This window comes from Staurois parvus, unplaced genomic scaffold (genome assembly GCF_062004578.1).
Source record: "Staurois parvus isolate SC_StPar_1 unplaced genomic scaffold, SC_StPar_1.0 ptg000090l, whole genome shotgun sequence".
In the NCBI taxonomy this organism is placed as follows: domain Eukaryota; kingdom Metazoa; phylum Chordata; class Amphibia; order Anura; family Ranidae; genus Staurois; species Staurois parvus.
In genome coordinates this window covers 18,356,669-18,379,693 of record NW_028317886.1, presented here as the reverse complement: position 1 = coordinate 18,379,693, position 23,025 = coordinate 18,356,669, and the positions used below count along the sequence as shown (strand labels likewise).

Below are 23,025 nucleotides of genomic sequence, written 5' to 3'. Positions count from 1 at the left end.
TTTTTCCTTCTGTGCCTCCTCACAGCTGCTGGATACCACCTTTAAGGGACTGTCTTCTATCTTTGCAGCATCACATTCTGTGAATGGGGAACGGAATCCTGTCATTCAACTGCTCCATCACCTATTCACAGAATGGAATGCATTGTGGGATTATGGTAAAGTCTGTCCTATAAGTGACAAAAAGAGCAAGATGGCGGGTGGGCAGCAAGTTTTCTGTGTACCCGTGGCTGCAGTTAACTTTTACAGCACCAGAAGACAGCCACTGAGAACGATATCCGATGGCTGTTAGGAAGCACTGGGGGAAGATTTATTAGCAGAAGTAGACACCTGTAGGTGGTGGGATATACACCTTCACAAATAACTAGTGTGCATGGTGCTGCATCTCAAAAAATATATTTTACTTCAGCTTTAACATTTAATTCAGAATGCAGAGAGCTGTACCAGTAATACTGGAAGGGCTTGCTACCTTCCATGGGCTCTGCTTGCTGGAAGGCATGAATCAAACAAATCCTACAGTAGCAATGCTTAGCGGAGAAATTTTAGAAGTTTTTTTCAAACGAGAAATCCCTGTAGTTTTGAGCAGCTTAAGCCAAGGATCAAGCCGTCTGCAAGGAGCAGTCCTGACAGTTTATTCCCATTGTGCTGTCTTTAATAAAACAGCTAGCTGTACAATGCTTTAAGATTGGGTCTCAGGGAAATCCTAGTGCTAACACCTTACAATGAAATAATTATGTACTTCATACGGGTCATAGAGAGATCAGCTTTTTAAACAGCAGTCTTTTTACAAAGCCAAACCCAAACTGTTTGACATGATTGATAGTATTGTATCACCAATGCTCAAATACTCAATGATCAAACATCAATTGCAGCATATATTAACAGCCACGTTAGTTGGCATTGTAAGACTAAAAGGTCCAACCCATATGCCTTCAAAAAAGTGAGCTGCAGGGGCGGACTGACAACTCATGGGGCCCCCGGGCATTAGGGGATCATGGGGCCCCTATGTCCTTGCCCAAACTCAAAAAAGCCTATGAAAAAGGTACCAGGGGCATCTCATGGGGCCCCCTACTGACCCCAGGCCTTTGGGCAGTGCCCGAGTTTCCAAATAGTCAGTCTGCCCCTGGTGAGCTGTCATACTCAGAAATATAGAGTGCTTCAATTAAAGTGCACCTGTGGACTATGGAAGTTAAAGTTAACATTAAAGTTTTTTTTTTTACATATTCCTAACAAGCACAAAAGACCTTTTAAGTAAGCCATCCCTTACATCTCTTTATGAATGTAGCATGAAGCAGTTTATCCTTAAAGATGACAACAGAGACTAGAGATGGGTTTCACCTGGTTTCTAGCAGTTAACAGCACTAAGTGTTTACATTAGAGGGCTGTCAGAAGATCCTGCACTATATTGAAAAAATTATGACAGAAGTTGTGATTCCAGTACCTCTGCTGTGAATTTTAAAGAAAGGCCCTGCATTGTGTGTGATGACACTCAAAAGCTTTAAAATTATGAAATTCACAATATACAGAAATTACTACAAAATTAAACTTGCCCAAAATCTTTACTTATCACCAAAGTTAGCCTTGTGTGGACAATGGCTGTCATGTGAAATACATGTGACCCAGTTTTGTTATAGTCTTGGGCAAATTGCAGCAGAAAATGACAGACAACTGAAGTGATCGAGATCCACTGAGCTGGACATTTTTGCCCATTTCTATTCTTAATTAGGGAGAGATAAAACAAATGTAGTCATACAGTATATTTTAATGGAGCAAGGCCTAAGTTTGTGGAAAGGAGAAAAAGCCAGGGCCTAGGAAGACAAATTCTAGAAAGCCCTTGTTTTATCATTATATGTTTTTCTTCAACAATCCTTCATGGAAAAGTGGATAATATTTGATGCAGGTAAGTAATTGATATCACCCCTATATGGGGAGATGAAAAATAAAAAGCTTGTACTGGAGAAAGTTAGTTCAAGTATTTACTTATGCTAAGAAAACTACAATTATTTATGGCTAATTAAATCTGTTAGTGGAACATTTTTATATGACGCAGTCAAACTCACTTAATCGATATTAGGGAAAAAAATTGTCTACAATACAAGACTACAATGAACTTTGTACTCAAAATTAACATACCACAAACTGCAAGTAAAACTCCTATGTGCTGTCATTTCCTTTAAAGAAGAACCCCAAAATAATACCCTAGAGTGCATTATTTAGCAGTGTTTTGTTTGAAATCCCTTTAGATTGTAAGCTCTATGAGCAGGTCCCTCCTATTCATTCTGTTTTGAACTGTATTGTAATTGTACTGTCCCCCTCTATATTGTAAAGCACTGCGTAAACTGTTTGCACGATATAAATCCTGTATAATCATAAAATAATAATCACCCTGATAGGTTTATATTGATAAATCTCTCATATTGTTCTGTAATAACATAGATTCTCCTATACTTAACTGGATCACCCAGAACTTCTTGTCCTTGGGTGCAGATGGTCAGATTTGACTGATTGTTGACATTCAGTAATCATGCCAGTGTAGGGGTCCAGGGACAATAGCAGCAGTCATATGCAGCTACATACTGTGCATGCGCCAGTGTATTCAGCATATTTATACATTGTCCTCCTCAGTTCAACAGCTCCATAATTATCTGTTGTATTTGAATGCTGAGGTCCAGCCGATTGTCAGCATTTTAGCCTAAATCCAATTTATCTGCCCCACAGTTGTTAAGTATATGGACACTGTAATGACTACAACCTTCTTTTTACTGTTTCTTTGGGTAGACAGACTCAAAGCAAGTATCCACACAGCAGGTCAGGTTTAAAACTTGCCAAATCTAACATTTTTGTCCTTCAAGCATCAAAAAAGGATAAGCAGCATTTAATTCCTACAGTAAATGTAATAGCTCTAACAGATCAAGTTCCTCTCTAGCGGAGGAATGGACTTTGCTTTCACTAAACAAAATCTTCCCAATCTTCTGCCACACAGTGTCTCTCCAAAGAGCCAGGGCTCAGTCCTCTCCAGACCTCTGTGAAGCCAGCTTTATTAATTTAAAGTATACCTGTCATGACAGACTGCCTGCCTTCTGATAATGCTAGTTACCTGGATGATTCTGGTTTTCATACTAGCAAACAACAAATAAAAGTCAGAGAAAGCTCAGAATTCTGTATTTCTATACTTGTCCCAAGTTAGTGTCATGATTGAAGACAATGCATCAGAGTGAGAATCGAGCAATTAGCCTTTCAGATAGAGAGGTCAGTAATGGAAGACTACATACTGTATTTCTCTCAAGACTAGTGTTCTTTAAATAATACTTTTTTAAGAGAAGTATTATGGTTGCCATTGCTCCCTGTGACAATCCAATACAATAGAATGTTACCCAGCATGCTTACTGGCTAGTCAAAGCATTTTGTATTGTACTAGTCTGAGAACTGTCCTGCCCACGTGTGCTTAGTATAAATTCATCTGAGTGGTTGCCTTTTTTATATTGCTCTTTCTGACAATGTTAGTGGCTTTCATATATTATAACCTTTTTGTGATAGAAAATAAAAAAACTAATATTCAAATTAATATATCATATATACTCAATAATAATATACTCAAAACATATATAAAAATTTTCCAAAAAATTGAAAAGAAAAAAAAATGGTCCAAAAAACAGTGTCCCAATAAAAAACAGTGTCCAAAAAAAAAAAGTCCCAAATTTTCCAACTTTATGATCCAATAGGAAGGAATCCTATTTCATCCCGTGATACCTCAAAGAAAAAATAAATAGATACTCTAGTGCAGTGGTTCTCAACCTTTCTAATGCCGCGACCCCTTAATACAGTTCCTCATGTTGTGGTGACCCCCAACCATAAAATTATTTTCATTGCTACTTCATAACTGTAATTTTGCAGTGGGAGGAGTACTGCCATGTCATTGGTGTCAGTGGAAGGAGTAGTGCCCCATCACTGATGTCAGTGGGAGGAATAGTGCCCCATTGTTGGTATCAGTGGGAGGAATAGTGCCCCATCGTTGGTATCAGTGGGAGGAATAGTGCCCCATCACTGATGTCAGTGGGATGAATAGTGCCCCATCATTGGTATCAGTGGGAGGAATAGTGCCCCATCACTGATGTCAGTGGGATGCATAGTGCCCCATCGTTGGTATCAGTGGGAGGAATAGTGCCCCATCACTGGTGTCAGTGGGAGGAATAGTGCCCCATCACTGGTGTCAGTGGGAGGAATAGTGCCCCATCGTTGGTGTCAGTGGGAGGAATAGTGCCCCATCGTTGGTGTCAGTGGGAGGAATAGTGCCCCATCGTTGGTGTCAGTGGCAGGAATAGTGCCCCATCGTTGGTGTCAGTGGGAGGAATAGTGCCCCATCGTTGGTGTCAGTGGGAGGAATAGTGCCCCATCGTTGGTGTCAGTGGGAGGAATAGTGCCCCATCGTTGGTGTCAGTGGGAGGAATAGTGCCCCATCGTTGGTGTCAGTGGGAGGAATAGTGCCCCATCGTTGGTGTCAGTGGGAGGAATAGTGCCCCATCGTTGGTGTCAGTGGGAGGAATAGTGCCCCATCGTTGGTGTCAGTGGGAGGAATAGTGCCCCATCGTTGGTGTCAGTGGGAGGAATAGTGCCCCATCGTTGGTGTCAGTGGGAGGAATAGTGCCCCATCGTTGGTGTCAGTGGGAGGAATAGTGCCCCATCGTTGGTGTCAGTGGGAGGAATAGTGCCCCATCGTTGGTGTCAGTGGGAGGAATAGTGCCCCATCGTTGGTGTCAGTGGGAGGAATAGTGCCCCATCGTTGGTATCAGTGGGAGGAATAGTGCCCCATCGTTGGTGTCAGTGGGAGGAATAGTGCCCCATCGTTGGAGTCAGTGGGAGGAATAGTGCCCCATCGTTGGTGTCAGTGGGAGGAATAGTGCCCCATCGTTGGTGTCAGTGGGGGGAGTAGTGCCTCATCATTGGTGTCAGTGGGGGGAGTAGTGCCCCATCATTGGTGTCAGTGGGGGGAGTAGTGCTCCATCACTGGTGTCAGTGGGGGGAGTAGTGCCCCATCACTGGTGTCAGTGGGAGGAATAGTGCCACATCATTGGTGTCAGTGGGAGGAATAGTGCCCCATCATTGGTGTCAGTGGGAGGAGTAGTGCCCCATCATTGGTGTCAGTGGGAGGAGTAGTGCCCCATCATTGGTGTCAGTGGGAGGAGTAGTGCCCCATCATTGGTGTCAGTGGGAGGAGTAGTGCCCCATCATTGGTGTCAGTGGGAGGAGTAGTGCCCCATCATTGGTGTCAGTGGGGGGAGTAGTGCCCCATCATTGGTGTCAGTGGGGGGAGTAGTGCACCATCACTGGTGTCAGTGGGGGGAGTAGTGCCCCATCACTGGTGTCAGTGGGAGGAGTAGTGCTCCATCACTGGTGTCAGTGGGAGGAATAGTGCCACATCATTGGTGTCAGTGGGAGGAATAGTGCCCCATCATTGGTGTCAGTGGGGGGAGTAGTGCCACATCATTGGTGTCAGTGGGAGAAATAGTGCCCCATCACTGGTGTCAGTGGGGGGAGTAGTGCCCCATCACTGGTGTCAGTGGGGGGAGTAGTGCCCCATCACTGGTGTCAGTGGGAGTAGTGCCCCATCACTGGTGTCAGTGGGAGGAATAGTGCCACATCATTGGTGTCAGTGGGAGGAATAGTGCCCCATCATTGGTGTCAGTGGGAGGAATAGTGCCCCATCATTGATGTCAGTGTGGTGGAGGGGAGAATAGTGCCCCATCGTTGGGGTCAGGGGGGGGGGAAATAGTGTCCCATCGTTGGTGTCAGTGGGGGGGGGAATAGTGCCCCATCGTTGGTGTCAGTGGGGGGAGGAATAGTGCCCCATCATTGATGTCAGTGTGGTGGAGGGGAGAATAGTGCCCCATCATTGGTGTCAGTGGGGGGAGTAGTGCTCCATCACTGGTGTCAGTGGGGGGAGTAGTGCCCCATCACTGGTGTCAGTGGGGGGAGTAGTGCTCCATCACTGGTGTCAGTGGGAGGAATAGTGCCACATCATTGGTGTCAGTGGGAGGAATAGTGCCCCATCATTGGTGTCAGTGGGGGGGAGTAGTGCCCCATCATTGGTGTCAGTGGGGGGAGTAGTGCCCCAATCATTGGAGTCAGTGGGGGGAGTAGTGCCCCATCATTGGTGTCAGTGGGGGGAGTAGTGCCCCATCATTGGTGTCAGTGGGAGGAATAGTGCCCCATCACTGGTGTCAGTGGGGGGAGTAGTGCCCCATCACTGGTGTCAGTGGGAGTAGTGCCCCATCACTGGTGTCAGTGGGAGGAATAGTGCCACATCATTGGTGTCAGTGGGAGGAATAGTGCCCCATCATTGGTGTCAGTGGGAGGAATAGTGCCCCATCATTGATGTCAGTGTGGTGGAGGGGAGAATAGTGCCCCATCATTGGGGTCAGGGGGGGGGGGAAATAGTGTCCCATCGTTGGTGTCAGTGGGGGGGGGGAATAGTGCCCCATCGTTGGTGTCAGTGGGGGGAGGAATAGTGCCCCATCATTGATGTCAGTGTGGTGGAGGGGAGAATAGTGCCCCATCATTGGGGTCAGGGGGGGGGAAATAGTGCCCCATCGTTGGTGTCAGTGGGGGGAGGAATAGTGCCCCATCGTTGGTGTCAGTGGGGGGAGGAATAGTGCCCCATCATTGGTGTCAGTGGGGGGAGGAATAGTGCCCCATCGTTGGTGTCAGTGGGGGGAGGAATAGTGCCCCATCGTTGGTGTCAGTGGGGGGAGGAATAGTGCCCCATCGTTGGTGTCAGTGGGGGGAGGAATAGTGCCCCATCGTTGGTGTCAGTGGGGGGAGGAATAGTGCCCCATCGTTGGTGTCAGTTGGGGGAGGAATAGTGCCCCATCGTTGGTGTCAGTGGGGGGAGGAATAGTGCCCCATCGTTGGTGTCAGTGGGGGGAGGAATAGTGCCCCATCGTTGGTGTCAGTGGGGGGAGGAATAGTGCCCCATCGTTGGTATTAGTGACACAAATGATGGGGCACTATTCCTCCCACTGACACCAATGATACTTACTTTGCTGACCCCTGCTCCAACCTGGGCTCGCTCTCTCACTTACCTGTCAGCTGTCTTCCTTCTCTGGCCGCTCTCCTCTTCACTCGCTCCGGCAGCTCCCTCGGTCTTCTTTGATGTACGCGCGCTGCCGCTCGGCTCCTCCTCTCCAAGCTCCACCTCCTCGCCGGTGATTGGCCGCCTGTGTGCCTCTCCTGAGCTACAGTTCCGGTGGCCAATCAGCGGCGAGGAGGCGGAGCTGCTGAGCGATCCCGGAGGTGTGGCCAGGTGACAGCAGCGTATCATCCCGCCCACACATCGCCGGAGACTGCAGCGGTGTCTCGGTTCCTAAGACCATCGGAAATATGTGTTTTCCGATGGTCTTAGGCGACCCCTGGGAAATGGTCGTTCGACCCCCAAAGGGGTCGCGACCCCCAGGTTGAGAACCGCTGCTCTAGTGCATTACTTTTAAAACAATTATATTCACTCAGTGAAGAACACAAAAATTGTGCAAAAACTATATATATATATCTCGTGCACATATGAATTAACTGTGACCACTCCGTGAACACTGCAACACTGTGAATCCACCGACACCAATAGTATTACATACTATTACCCTCTGTATTTATATAATCAGCATTCAATCAGAGATCTTCTATTTCCTCTCCAAAGAAATTTTCCAAGGTCCTCAAAAGACAAGAAGGGTCTCAAGACTCATATTCAAGGTATAGGTAAAAGATTTAATAGCAACTTACATTAAAATTCCACATATCCAGCTCCAAACATGGCTCCTATGCGAGTTCTGCCAAACAAATGCAGTAAGCCATGTGTGAACAACCAAAAAAATGGCCGCGGCGACACTTCCGGTCTGCGTACGTGCGTCTCGACGTCACACCCCTAACGCGTTTCGTGACGTCGAGACGCACGTACGCAGACCGGAAGTGTCGCCGGGGCCATTTTTTTGGTTGTTCACACATGGCTTACTGCATTTGTTTGGCAGAACTCGCATAGGAGCCATGTTTGGAGCTGGATATGTGGAATTTTAATGTAAGTTGCTATTAAATCTTTTACCTATACCTTGAATATGAGTCTTGAGACCCTTCTTGTCTTTTGAGGACCTTGGAAAATTTCTTTGGAGAGGAAATAGAAGATCTCTGATTGAATGCTGATTATATAAATACAGAGGGTAATAGTATGTAATACTATTGGTGTCGGTGGATTCACAGTGTTGCAGTGTTCACGGAGTGGTCACAGTTAATTCATATGTGCACGAGATATATGTATATAGTTTTTGCACAATTTTTGTGTTCTTCACTGAGTGAATATAATTGTTTTAAAAGTAATGCACTAGAGTATCTATTTATTTTTTCTTTGAGGTATCACGGGATGAAATAGGATTCCTTCCTATTGGATCATAAAGTTGGAAAATTTGGGACTTTTTTTTTTTGGACACTGTTTTTTATTGGGACACTGTTTTTTGGACCATTTTTTTTTCTTTTCAATTTTTTGGAAAATTTTTTATATATGTTTTGAGTATATTATTATTGAGTATATATGATATATTAATTTGAATATTAGTTTTTTTATTTTCTATCACAAAAAGGTTATAATATATGATTGCTGCACTTTCTAGGGAGAAAGTATGACTTTTTGAGGAATTTTGGGGTGTAGGAGGTTATACACTGATTTATTAATGTTAGTGGCTTGGCTGTTATACTGACTTACTGGATACCATGTGTTTTAGTGGAGTTATTAATTTAGAACAAGTATGCAGATCGGGAAGAGAAAGAAAAAACAATTCTTATTGGACTACTTTTTTTTCTGGTCAGAGGCTCAAAGTCTGTCAAAGCTTGAATCATTGGCATGACAGCCAGGCAACTATGTAACTTGTGTTTTAATAAGGAAAGGTCATAAATGGCTCTAAGAAAGGTTTTCTTAAAGCTGTGTTCCTCAACCTTTTTTCAGTCAAGACACCCTTTAAAATGTATACAATCTCCCCATTCTAAGATTTAAAAACTAAACTAATACTTTTACATAATGCTGAAACATCCACACACATAGGACACTCAACTGCAGGGATGCTCCCAAAACAAATAAATCTTTGCACACTAGTACTGACTAGTATTCCAGCCTTTCTCTTCTCCCTCAGTTTCTCTCCTTCACTCAGCTAATGTGACCCCAGTGCTGATGGAAAGGGAAAGGGGAGGGCAAACAAGGATACCGGGCAGACACCCAGCATCTTCCTTATCAACTGATGATGTCATTGATAGTGATAGGCTGAACACCCCCCTATTCTGTTCGTGCTTGAACATTCAAACATAACGAACGTTCGACCCAAAACTTTGAACTTAATGCAAGTCTATAGGACTCGAACTTGTAAATTCAAAAGTGCCATTTTGAAGGCTTATCTGCAAGATATTTGCCATAAAAGGGTCATGGGGACTTGGATACTGCCCTGAGGGACGTGAATCAGTGAAAAAAAAAAAGCCAAAAAGAACCGTTTTTAAAGGGGCAGTAATTTTTCATTGCCTAAAGTAAAAAAAATAAAAAAATACCTTTAAATATCATGCCTGGGGGGTCTCCTTATACTACTTGCAAAGTTGCATATCTGTACAATGTATAGAACCTGCTGCAGCAGGACTGAATTTAAAAAAGAAAAAAAAAAAACCAGCATGGGGTCCCCACTAATTCATATCAGACCCTATAGGTCTGCCAGGAATTGTTTTTTTTAAACGTGCGTGGGGTTCGCCTTAAAACCCCACCTCCCCAAAAATAGGGGGGAAAGTACGTGGGGTTCCGCCTAAAAGCCATATCAGGCCCTTTAGGTCTTGCAGGACTTTTAAGGGGAACTCCATCTCCCAAAAGATAGGGAGGAAAGTGCATGGGGTTCCCCCTAAAGCCATATCAGGCCCTTTAGGTCTGGAAGGACTTTTAAGTGGAACCCAACCCCCAAAAATGGGGGGGGGAGCGTGAGGTTACCCCTAAATTCCTGTTAGACCCTTGATCCGAGCACAGGCCTGGCAAGCTAGGAAAGGGGGGGCGAGCGACCCCCTCCTGAACTGTACCAGACCACATGCCCTCAACATGCGGGGGTGCGTTTGGGTAGGGGAAAAGTTGTTGATGGGGACAAGGGCCTCTTCCCCACAACCTTGGGCTGTGGTTGTGGGTGTCTGCAGGGGGTGACTTATCAGAATTTGGAAGCCCCCTTTGACAAAGGGGCCCCCAGATATTGCCCCCCCCTGTAAATGAGTATAGGGTACATAGTACCCCTACCTATTCACCAAAAAAGTGTAAAATGTGAATAAAAACACAACAGTTTTTGACAAGTCCTAGCTCTGCCCAACTGTGCTGTGATTGGCCAAAGCATTGCACCTTACCTGTAGTCAGGTGCATTGCTTTGGCCATTCACAATGCACTGTCAGAGTACAGGGTATTGTGGGGCACGGTGGGCGAATAGCCCGCAGGACACCCTTACCGTTCGAGTGTCTGCTGAACACACGAACGGCCGATGTTCGAGTCAAACTTACGTTCAACGCAAACATCAAGGCCATCACTAGTCATTGGTTGTTAGGACACCGTTGGCTAGAAGGTTGTAATAGAGCACAATGAAAACACGAGGCTTTGAGTAACTAAGGTAGGCTTCATCCACCAGCTGGCTTGTATATAATTTTTAGGGCAATTTTTAGGCATTTTGCTATGGCACCCCTGAAGAAACCTGAAGGCACACCACGCTGCCTGGGCACTCTGGTTGAAAAAGGCTGTCTTAAAGGATGCAAGTAGTTTTATGTTCTGGATGTAGCCATATTGTCATATTTTTGTTTTGTCTTAAGGAGCAAACAAGTGAATTTTCTTTTGGGTTATTACTGCAATAATAACTGTACAGTAACTTTTGCTGTGATTTTAACATATCTTTATATGCTTACTGTACAATCTTTCCATGACTTAATTGCATAAACAGGTTTGTTGATTTCCCCTTAGTGGCCTTCTCTGTGTCAGACAATTATGTTTCTCTGATCAGACAACTGCAAGGATAAAAGCTCAGACACATATGCATTCTTTTTAATCAGTCAGACCTGGCAAGTAGACGATCACTGGCAACACAGTGCAACCATTGTGCAGCTCTACTAGGCAGAAAACACCTGGCCCAATGTGCACACCTTATATATATGATTTACATTGATCTGATCATTTTTCAGGCATCATTTACATGTGTAAACATTTTGTGGCCTACAGCATGCTGGACATATACACTTGTTCACAGTGCTTTTTTTCAGCGGGAACGTGGGGAGCGTAGTACTGGCACCTCTAGCCCTGAATGTATGTAATGGCAAGGGAGGCTGGAGGGTCTATTAATGCTGGCTGTTGGGGGATCTATTGTCGCTGGAGGGGATCTATTTTTGCATGGTGGTCTATTGTTGCTGGGAGGTGAAATGGTGCTGAAAGGGGATCTACTGTTGAGGGAGGGGTCTATTGTTGCTTGCTGATGGGAGATTTGTTGTTGTTGGGGTGGAATTTTGTTGTAGGGGGGGGGGGATATTATTGTTGGCTGAAGGGGATCTATATTATACTGCTTTACTTGCTATCATTAACAAATTCCATACAAAATAATACTTGGCTCTTTGTTCGCTAAAAGGTGTGATACTAGGAGGTGGGTATGGGGTGGAACCAAGGGACGGTGCTCGGAGGTGGGTGGAAACAAGGGGTGACTCAGAAGGGGGGAGTTCCTGCACCTATTTTCTGAGTAAAAAACCTCTGCTTGTTCATATACAGGTGAAACTCAAAAAATTAGAATAGAGTGCAAAACTTAATTTATTTCAGTAATGCAACTTAAAAGGTGAAACTAATATATGCGATAGACTCATTACAAGCAAAGCAAGATAGTTCAAGCTGTGATTTGTCATAATTGTGATGATTATGGCTTACAGCTCATGAAAACCCCAAATCCACAATCTCAAAAAATTTGAATATTGTGAAAAAGTGCAATATTCTAGGCTCAAAGTGTCCCACTCTAATCAGCTAATTAAGCCATAACACCTGCAAAGGGTTCCTGAGCCTTTAAATGTTCTCTCAGTCTGGTTCAGTAGGAATCACAATCATGGGAAAGACTGCTGACCTGACAGTTGTGCAGAAAACCATCATTGACACCCTCCATAAGGAGGGAAAGCCTCAAAAGGTAATTGCAAAAGAAGTTGGATGTTCCCAAAGTGCTGTATCAAAGCACATTAATAGAAAGTTATGTGGAAGGAAAAGTGTGGAAGAAAAAGGTGCAAAAGCAGCAGGGATGACCGCAGCCTGGAGAGGATTGTCAGGAAAAGGCCATTCAAAAGTGTTGGGGACTTTCACAAGGAGTGGACTGAGGCTGGAATCAGTGCATCAAGAGCCACCACACACAGACAGATCCTGGACATGGGCTTCAAATGTCATATTCCTCTTGTCAAGCCCCTCCTGAACAACAAACATCAGAAGCGTCTTACCTGGGCTAAATAAAAACAGACCTGGTCTGTTGCTCAGTGGTCCAAAGTCCTCTTTACTGATGAGAGCAACTTTTGCATCTCATTTGGAAACCAAGGACCCAGAGTATGGAGGAAGAATGGAGAGGCACACACTGCAAGATGCTTGAAGTCCAGTTTCCACAGTCTGTGTTGATTTGGGGAGCCATGTCATCTGCTGGTGTTGGTCTACTGTGCTTCATTAAGTCCAGGGTCAACGCAGCCGTCTACCAGGAGTTTTTGGAGCACCACATGCTTCCTTCCGTAGACGAGCTTTATGGGGATGCTGACTTCATTTTCCAGCAGGACTTGTCACCTGCCCATACTGCCAAAAGCACCGAAACCTGGTTCAATGACCGTGGGATTACTGTGCTTGATTGGCCAGCAAACTCGCCTGTCCTGAACTCCATAGAGAATCTATGGGGCATTGCCAAGAGAAAGATGAGAGACATAAGACCGAACAATGCAGAAGAGCTGAAGGCCGCTATTGAAGCATCCTGGTCTTCCATAACACCTCAGCAGTGCCACAGGCTGATAGCTTCCATGCCACGCTGCATTGAAGCAGTAATTGCTGCAAAAGGGGCCCAAACCAAGTACTGAGTACATATGCATGCTTATACTTTTCAGAGGTCCGATATTGTTCTATGAACAATCCTTGTTTTATTGATTGCATGTAATATATTCTAATGTTTTTGAGATTGTGGATTTGGGGTTTTCATGAGCTGTAAGCCATAATCATCACAATTATGACAAATCACGGCTTGAACTATCTTGCTTTGCATGTAATGAGTCTATCTCATATATACAGTGAGAAACAGAAGTATTTGAACACCCTGTAATTTTGCAAGTTCTCCCACTTAGAAATCATGGAGGGGTCTGAAATTCACATTGTAGGTGCATTCCCACTCTTAGAGACAGAATTAAAAAAAAATTCAGGAAATAACATTGTATGATTTTTAAAGAATTTATTTGTCTTGCACTGCTGAACATAAGTATTTGAACACCTGAGAAAATCAGTGTTAATATTTGGTACAGAAGCCTTTGTTTGCAATTACAGAGGTCAAACGTTTCCTGTAGTTCTTGACCAGGTTTGCACACACTGCAACAGGGATTTTGGCCCACTCTAGATCTGTCAGGTTTCGGGCTGTCGCTGAGCAACACGGAGTTTCAGCTCCATCCAAAGATGTTCTATTGGATTTAGGTCTGGAGACTGGCTAGGCCACTCTAGAACCTTGATATGCTTCTTACGGAGCCACTCCTTGGTTATCCTGGCTGTGTGCTTCGGGTCATTGTCATGTTGGAAGACCCAGCTACGACCCATCTTCAATGCTCTGACTGAGGGAAGGAGGTTGTTGCTCAAAATCTCACAATAAATGGCCCCATTCATCCTCTCCTTAATACAGTGCAGTCATACTGTCGCCTTCGCAGAAAAGCACCCCCAAAGCATGATGTTGCCACCCTCATGCTTCACAGTAGGGATGGTGTTCTTGGGATGTAACTCATCCTTCTTTTTCCTCCAAACATGATGAGTGAAGTTTAGACCAAAAAGTTCTACTTTGGTCTCATCTGACCACATGACTTTCTCCCATGCCTCCTCTGGATCATCCAGATGGTCATTGACAAACTTCAGACGGGCCTGGTTATGTGATGACTTGAGCAGGGGAACCTTCTGTGCAATGCATGATTTGAAACCACAACGGTGTTGTGCTCTACCGACAGTGACCTTTGAAACTGTGGTCCCAGCTCTTTTCATGTCATTGACCAGCTCCTCCCTTGTAGTTCTGGGCTGATTCCTCACCTTTCTTATCATCAGTGATACCCCACGAGGTGATATCTTGCCTGGAGCCCCAGTCCGAGGGAGACTGACAGTTGTCTTTAGCCTCTTCCACTTTCTAACAATTCCTCCAACAGTTGATCTATTTTCACCAAGCTGCTTGGCAATTGCCTCGTAGCCCTTTCCAGCCTTGTGGAGGTCCACAATTTTGTCTCTGGTGTCTTTTGACAGCTCTTTGGTCTTGCCCATGGTAGTAGTTGTCGTCTGACTGACTGTGGGGTGGACAGGTGTCTTTAAATAGCTCAGACAGGTGCTACTCAGTTAGATTAATGAGTGGAGTAGAGGTGGACTTTTTAAAGGCACAGTAACAGGTCTTTGAGAGCCAGAATTCTTGCTGTTTCTTAGGTGTTCAAATACTTATGTTCAGCAGTGCAAGACAAATAAATTCTTTAAAAATCATACAATGGGATTTCCTGAATTTATTTTTTAAATTCTGTCTCTCAGAGTGGGAATTCACCTACAATGTGAATTTCAGACCCCTCCATGATTTCTAAGTAGGAGAACTTGCAAAATCGCAAGTCAAATACTCAAATACTCAAATACTTCTGTTCCTCACTGTAAGTTTCACCTTTTAAGTTGCATTACTGAAATAAATGAACTTTTGCACAATATTCTAATTTTTCGACTTTCACCTGTATATTACCTTCAATGTAAAACTCTACTTTGCTTTGCTTTACAGGAGGCAGTGTAAGCAGATTTTAATTATTTTCCACCAGCCCTCTGCTGTAGCCTGTGTATGGGAAAATACATAGTGCTCCTCTTGCCCTCTCCATAATTCAGAGCTCATTGCCTGAGTGACCAATCACCAGGCCTGAGCTCTGAGAATACACAGAGCCATAGTTTGTATAATATTCAACAAGTGTAAATTTATGGAGGATTCAGGGTGCTAACAAAGAGATTGGTGGTGGGGGAATGACTGGAAGGCAAGTAAATGTTGCGAAACTGCCTACATTAAAGCACACCTATTGCTTGCATAATATGGACAAAATTTAACTTCACTTTATTGCTTCACGACTTACTACTTTGGCTTCAGTTTAACACAGTATCTGCCACTTATTCTATGTATAGACATAAGTGACAGCACTCAGAGCTGTGTTCTATTCTTGATTCTTAGGGATCAGTTTTCTAGAATTCCTATAATCCCTCTGCAAATTGCAGTATAAATACAGTCAACGGTCTGTGTTTCAAATTTGCTGTTTGACTTTATAGAAACACAACAGTCAAAATTGACATTTCACGTAATTTATCAAGCTTGCCTAAACTGGCCTATAGATAAAAATAGCAAATGCTAATGATGCACTATAGCTAGAGCAGGCTGTAGTCATATAAAGGCAGATACGTTACCTGTCATGATGAACACATGGCTGGCATAAGGTGTTGCAGGTTGTTGATGTGAACATGCTGTACCAGAGACATTCAGCTTTGTATTTCATACAATTTTCAGTGACATACACTAGCTATCCCCATATCCTAATTTAATGATAACACAGCCAATCAGTATTCAGAATTCTACAAAAAGTATCATAGGTCATAGATGAACAGCTTTCATGATGACACAAGGAAAATGGATAGTGACTATGACTGTGTGCAGCTGGTTTCTAAACAAACATAGCAAATACAGTTGTACTCAAAAGTTTGCATACACTGGCAGAAATCATGACATTTTGGTATTTATATTTACAATATGACTGATCATACCCAAAAAATTGTCTTTTATTTAAGGACAATGAACATATGATGCCATTTATCACATAGTAGTTTGGCAACTTTTCAAATATAACAGAAGTCGCCCAAATAGTCCTGATCAAAAGTTTACATACCCTGGAATGTTTGTCCTTGGTACAGACATACAAGGTAACACACGAGTTAAAATGGCATCTAAAGGTAATTTACAACACCTGTCCCTTTTTTTTATGGCAATTAGAGTCTGTGTATAAATAGTCAGTGAGTTTGTTAGCTCTCACATGGATTCTCTGAGCAGGCTAGATATTGGGCCAGATATTGAGAGATATTGAGCCATAGGGAGCAGAAAAGAACTGTCAGAAGACCAGGTTGGGCACTAGGGCCTTAGATAAAATAGTTGTCATAAATACCACTGCTCTAAGGGATTGGGAGAGACCTACAGGACAAGGTAACAACCCGTCAAAGTTTATATTGACATTTCTGCTTCCTATTATATTCTACAAAATCCTTTATCTTAATTTACTTCTATAAATCAAAAAGGTCTTCTGTTTTGTCAAGTTCATAAATGTACATATCAGCTGCTGGGAGAAGATAAGTAAGGGTAAAGACACACAAGTACTGCATTGAGAATACAAGAATGAGATTTCTTGGAGGATTTGCAGCATACAACTTGCCTTGGCTATTCTTGTTGCTGTGTCATATGAGTGGCATAGATAAGGAATTGTTTGGTATTCTGGGATTCTGAGCACTAACATATTGCTTAATTGTTGTATTTATTATAATGTAATTGTGTTGTCACATTATAATTTTGTATTAAGTGTGATGAATACATTTATACATTTGTATTTTAGGTGACAGTGGAGGAAGTGATGACAACAACTGCTTACTTGGACCTCTTTCTACGTAGTGTCTCAGAACCAACTTTACTGAAGATTTTTCTCCGCTTTGTGCTCATCTATCAACATGAAAATGTTCAAATCCTGGACACACTGGTCAGCCGTATCAATACACCATTTCGGGTAAATTGGTTAAACATTTTTTCTGTCTCTGTTTCTCAAACAAAATTGAAAATGTTGGGCTCAATTCAGAAAGCAGTATCTACCACTTTAAGAACTGCAGTAAAATGCCTCTTATCGTTTTTCACAAGTTTTCTTGCAATTCACTAAAAACGCTACTAAAATGCAGCATGAACAATTTTATGAAGTGATGCAGTATTTTAGTAGTGAAAGCTAGTGGTGTTTTAATGCCAGCAGTAACTGGAGTCCTTAACAACCGGTAAACAAACTGGGTTGTTAAGGAGCGGGTGGCCACCGGTGTCCTTAACAACCAGTAAACATCAACAACCATGACTAATCTGGGTTCCCCGCTGACAGCAGAATGTAGAAAAAAGAACTGCCAGCATTATATCAGGCCCTCTTGGTCTGGTATGGACTTTAGGGGAACCTCACACCAAAATAAAAAAAAGTCTAAATTGAAGAAATAAGTGCATATTTAGACATAAAAAATAAATGTTTTCTCCTGGCCCCCTCAATTCTTTTTAGAATAAAAATACCTTCCAGTTTGGGAGATGTTGTATGCTGTATGTTGTATGAGGTTGCAGGAATCTATGTCAGCCTACAGCATCCTGTTTCTATGTAAATCTAATGACTGACTTGCTGGGCAATGCACCAGGGCTTAGTGAAAACCTGGGAGGAAACATTTCTTTTAATGGCTATATATATCCTTATCCTTTAAGGATATGCACCCATCTACCCCCCAACAAGTATTTGCTACTGTTGAGCTACATTTTTTGTTATGAATATATTCACAATATAATCTGTACAATAAATAGTTACTTTAAATTCTGCTCTGACAGTTTAATTAAAAAAACTGATGAGGAAAGTCTTTTGAATTATACTACAAATGCACAAGCTATTTTTCTATCAGAAAATTCAGATTATTTCTACCTGTGCAGGTGGTACACCTGCATGACAATGTACCTTTTGTGTAATATATTTCATAGAGTTAAAGACCTTACTGCCGTTGGTGCATTAACTTCTATCATTTAGCAGTGCTAGAATGTTATGATAATTTGTCCTTTGAGCAACTTACTGCTATGTTCCATCTTGAATTAAAGCAGAAATTCTAAATGCCATGTATACAATGGCACGCATTCTTATTTAATTCTTAAACTAAGCTACTAACTTTTATGGCCTACTTTTTATGCTTGCTGTGCAAAGCACGAACATTGTTCTGTGTATCTAGTTTAATCATAATATCTAAATGATTTCTTGCCTTTGCTCAGAAGTTGCAATGTGAATGTACTAGCAAAAAGAAGTCAGATGGATTATGGAAAAGGACTACTATTGTTAATTAAGAGCTTGCTGAGTGCTGTACGTGCCTGTAATCCATAGCCTGGTATGGCCCATGCTACTGCCTATGCCTATTGTAATACAGATGGTTTTGTCATTGGGAGATGCTACAGTCTAATAGCGCACTGGCTTAGAATGGGGAAGTTCTCTACATAAAAATCAAATCATCATAAATCCTACAAATCACGCGGCCATATAAATGAAATCAATGAACTGTAAAAACCAAACAAGCAGTGCAGAATATTAAAAGAAGGTTAAGCTAGTGCATCTGATTTTACAGCACATTATCAAACTCAGTAACCTAGGCCAGAGAAAATTTCTTAACTGTGCCATTAAAAATGTAGCATAGACAATGCCATGCATTTTCATGGAACTTTTGTCAGTAATGTCACAGTTTTATCGGCTTTTATTGGTAATTGCATCATAAAAGGAGACAAGATGCCTAAAGGAACAAAAGGAAAATTTCAATTCAAAGGAAAAGTTCACCTTTGGGAACATGTTACATGTGCCACTCGTATTTTGGGTGGAACATGTAACATGTTCCTAATGCTGCAGCCACTGCCCGCTGCCCCCCACCCTGTGACAGCAGTATGGGGAGAAGGTCCTCATACTAGCTGTCACTTTTTAAAAACAGCATGGCCATACGGGGCTCTGCCCACACAGCAGTGTCATTCATTCAGTGTTCTCTCAACAATGTTCATATTTGCCAGCACACCACGTTGCACCTTTCTCTTTGTGATGTGATTATTCTACAAAAAAAAAAGCTTTTTGGATGACTTTGATGGTCTATGGTGTGGTGGCAAAGATGAACATTGATCTGTGATGGTTTCCTACTATATGTTGCTACACTGACCCAGGAACCTGTGCGTTGGGAATATTAACATTATATTATAGAGTTATCGCTCTGGGACAGGACTACAAAACACATTTCCCAGTCTTCATCTCCATTACATTGGGGATGAGGGGACTGGTAGTTTACAAAGGGAAAATAACATTGTTGTGTCATCGGCTCTGCTCAAGGGAAGGACACTGTATTTCTGGCAAGATCAACACATATTTCCTGTACTTGCTTAAACTGATAAGCTGTAATGTATTAAATGTTCTTGGGTTTAGATTTATTTTCAGTATACTGTTTCCAAATATGGAACGGGCTTCATAAAAGCTGTCTCCAGTCAGCTAGACCACTTCCTCTGTAAATTGTCAGGAAACCAAAATTTTAAAGCTCTGCACTAAAAAACGGAGAAGAGTTGTCCCCTACCAAGGCATATTGATGGCCGTGCCTGCTATACCTGTCAATGACAATACTACAAATAAACAATTACTTTTTTATTATTCTGACTCTCATGAAAAGGTGTAATCACAAACCCTAACCTATGATTTCACTTTTTTCATTGTAAGAGTGTTATTGGGGGGCCATATACAACACAGGATAGGCACACTCTGTGGGAGACACTTGATGAGACTGTTTCTAACAATTGCACCATAGCCAAAGAAGCACAGGGTGCTCATCCTGGTCCTGGACAAAACAGCGGCACTTTGATAGAGTTTCTAGAAACACTTATTATGCTAGTAATTTCTTATCCATATTGTTTACTTTACTCTAGCTCTGTGTGGTTTCCTTGGCATTATTCCGAACTCTTATTGGTTTACATTGCGAAGATGTCATGTTACAGCTCATTTTAAGGTATGTATTTAATTTTTATGGAAACTGCTTTAAAAGTGATTAATGTATGATTTTTTTTCAAAATGTAGCTTTTATTTCTCTAAGGAATAACATGCCAAACGCTTTTAAAGAGCATTTGTTACTGTTCTTCTGACTGACATAAAGATATTTTGAGTTTTAGTCACTAGAGAGAGTTGGTGGCTATTTTAGTTTTCTGGTGATATCTCATTAGCTGACCAAGTAGCAGCATTGAAAAATGCCTCTCTGCCATTAGGGAAATAGAGTAAATCAAAAAGAATTGTTTACTGAATCTAAACATAGCATGTATGCAAGGTTATAGTGATTTTTTTTTATTATTATACTTTGTTTAAAGAGGCCAAGGATCCTTCAGCAGGTTCCAACAACCACAAACAGCTTTAGAGAGAACAGGCGTGGGAGATGAACTCCAGGCAATTAGAAAATATAGAGCCTAAATACATATATAATGTGTTTTATCTGCCAAATAATTTGTATTTCTGTCCATCCAGTCCAAAGGTTTGCCCAGCCCTACTAGACAGCCTAACCAGGTTGATAACTTCCCTTTTTCTCTATTGCAGACATATAGCTAGATCACCTCCCCGCCCTCTATCTGTCAATGGACAGTGAAGAAGCAGCATGTCCCAGTATTGCAAATGTTCATGAAGCAGAGCATGATAGGCTCCTAATCCTACTCCTCCCTTTCCAACTCTAAGAGCTTCTTTACAGGGGATTAAAAGAGGCTGATACAAAAGCCAAAATCGGTTTGAATCTCAGCTGGTTCAGCAAGGACCGACTAAGATTCGAACCATGTATGGGCAGGCTGAATGTACACAAGTTGATCATTTGATCAACTTGTTTACAACCAGCTTGTCAGATTTTACATGTGATTATTGGTAGCAGCTACTAAGTCACTAGCAGTAATCACTGTGTTCTCCTGGTGGGGTCGGCTCCCCCCCCTTCCCGCCAGGAGAACACAATGGCTCCCATGGTTGCAGGAAAGAAAATCGCTCCGTCTATGGCGGGCTTAAGTACATTCTGATATTTGCATCAGTTGTATTTAAACATACATATAGTAATTTACAATGAATATGTATATATATATATATATGTATGTACAGTATATATTGCTTTATATTTATATATATTTGAAGTTGTATATATGTATAAAAGTATGTATATTGTATATATACTGCTCAAAAAAATTAAAGGTACACTTTTTAATCAGAGTATAGCATCAAGTCAATTAAACTCCTGGGATATTGATCTGGTCAGTTAAGTAGCAGAAGGGGTTGTTAATCAGTTTCAGCTGCTTTGGTGTTAATGAAATTAACAACAGGTGCACTAGGTGGGCAACAATGCGATGACCCCAACACAGGAATGGTTTTACAGGTGGAGGCCACTGACATTTTTTTCCTACTCCTCTTTTCTGACTGTTTTTCACTAGTTTTGAATTTGGGTAGGGTCAGTGTCACTACTGGTAGCATGAGGCGATGCCTGGACCCTACAGAGGTTGCACAGGCAGTCCAATTCCTCCAGGATGGCACATCAATACATGCCATTGCCAGAAGGTTTGCTGTGTCTCCCTGCACAGTCTCCAGAGCATGGAGGAGATTCCAGGAGACAGGCAGCTACTCTAGGAGAGCTAGACAGGGTTGTAGAAGGCCCTTAACCCATCAGCAGGACCGTTATCTTATCCTTTGTGTAAGGAAGAACAGGATGAGCACTGCCAGAGCCCTACAAAAGGACCTCCAGCAGGCCACTGGTGCGAATGTCTCTGACCAAACAATTAGAAACAGACTTCATGAGGGTGGCCTGAAGACCCGGCGTCCTCTAGTGGGCCCTCTGCTCACTGCCTAGCACTATAGAGCTTGATTGGCATTTGCCATTGAACACCAGAATTTGCAGGTCCACCACTGGCACCCTGTGCTTTTCACAGATGAGAGCAGGTTCACCCTGAGAACATGTGACAGACATGAAAGGGTCTGGAGAAGCCGTGGAGAACATTATGCTGCCCTGTAACATCGTTCAGCATGACCGTTTTGGTGGTGGGTCAGTGTTGGTCTGGGGAGGCAAATCCATGGAGGGATGCACAGACCTCTACAGGTTAGAAAATGGAACCCTGACTGCCATGAGGTTTCGTGATGAAATCCTTGGACCCATTGTCAGACCCTACGCTGGTGCAGTGGGTCCTGGGTTCCTCCTGGTGCACGACATATGGCGAGGGTATGCAGGCAGTTCCTGGATGATGAAGGAATTGATACCATTGAATGGCCCCCACACTCGCCTGACCTAAATCCAATAGAACATCCTTGGATATCATGTTTTGGACCATCCAACGCCACCAGGTTGCACCTCAGACTGTCCAGGAGCTCAGTAATGCCCTGGTCCAGATCTGGGAGGAAATACCCCAGAACACCATCCTTCGTCTCATTAGGAGCATGCCCCAACCTTGTCAGGCATGCAAACAAACATGTGCGGGCCATTTTGAATTGCTGCAATTACATTTCAGCAAAATGGACTAGCCCGCTGCATCATTTTGCAACTTGGAATTCAGTCCTCTGTAGGTTGATAATTTTAATTTCCATCAAACGATGGGGCATCCTTACGTTCCTAACACATTACCCAGTCCATATCAGTATAGATATCCAGCATGATATTTTTCCCCATTGAGATCTGATGTGTTTTCAAAGTGTTCCTTTAATTTTTTTTGAGCAGTGTACATGTATATTATGCTTTATACCTGGATGTAGTTCAGATTTAAACTAACCATGCCACAAAAAATGTATCATTATAACCTATGTTACCTGTAAAAGAATGCAAAAATACTTATTGTCACTATTGTATCCTACCTGTTAGAACCATTGTGATCAATATTTTGCCAGAATAACCCTATAAGGTTAATCCTTCTACACACTGGGGATGGTTTACTAAAACCTACAGCATGTTCTCTTTGCAAAGGAATTTCACTTAGCTTA

General features: G+C 42.7%; 1 protein-coding gene across 3 annotated transcripts in view; it reads left to right on the top strand.

The window, feature by feature from the left end:
- FHIP1A (FHF complex subunit HOOK interacting protein 1A) overlaps nucleotides 1–23,025 on the top strand; it is a 310,572-nt gene that overhangs the window by 250,765 nt on the left and 36,782 nt on the right. For all 3 annotated transcript variants that reach the window (XM_089670462.1, XM_089670461.1, XM_089670460.1), the window contains exons 7-8: nucleotides 16,870–17,037; nucleotides 19,974–20,053. In XM_089670462.1, the coding sequence (XP_089526588.1) occupies nucleotides 16,870–17,037; nucleotides 19,974–20,053 (248 nt within the window). The remainder of the gene's footprint in view (nucleotides 1–16,869; nucleotides 17,038–19,973; nucleotides 20,054–23,025) is intronic.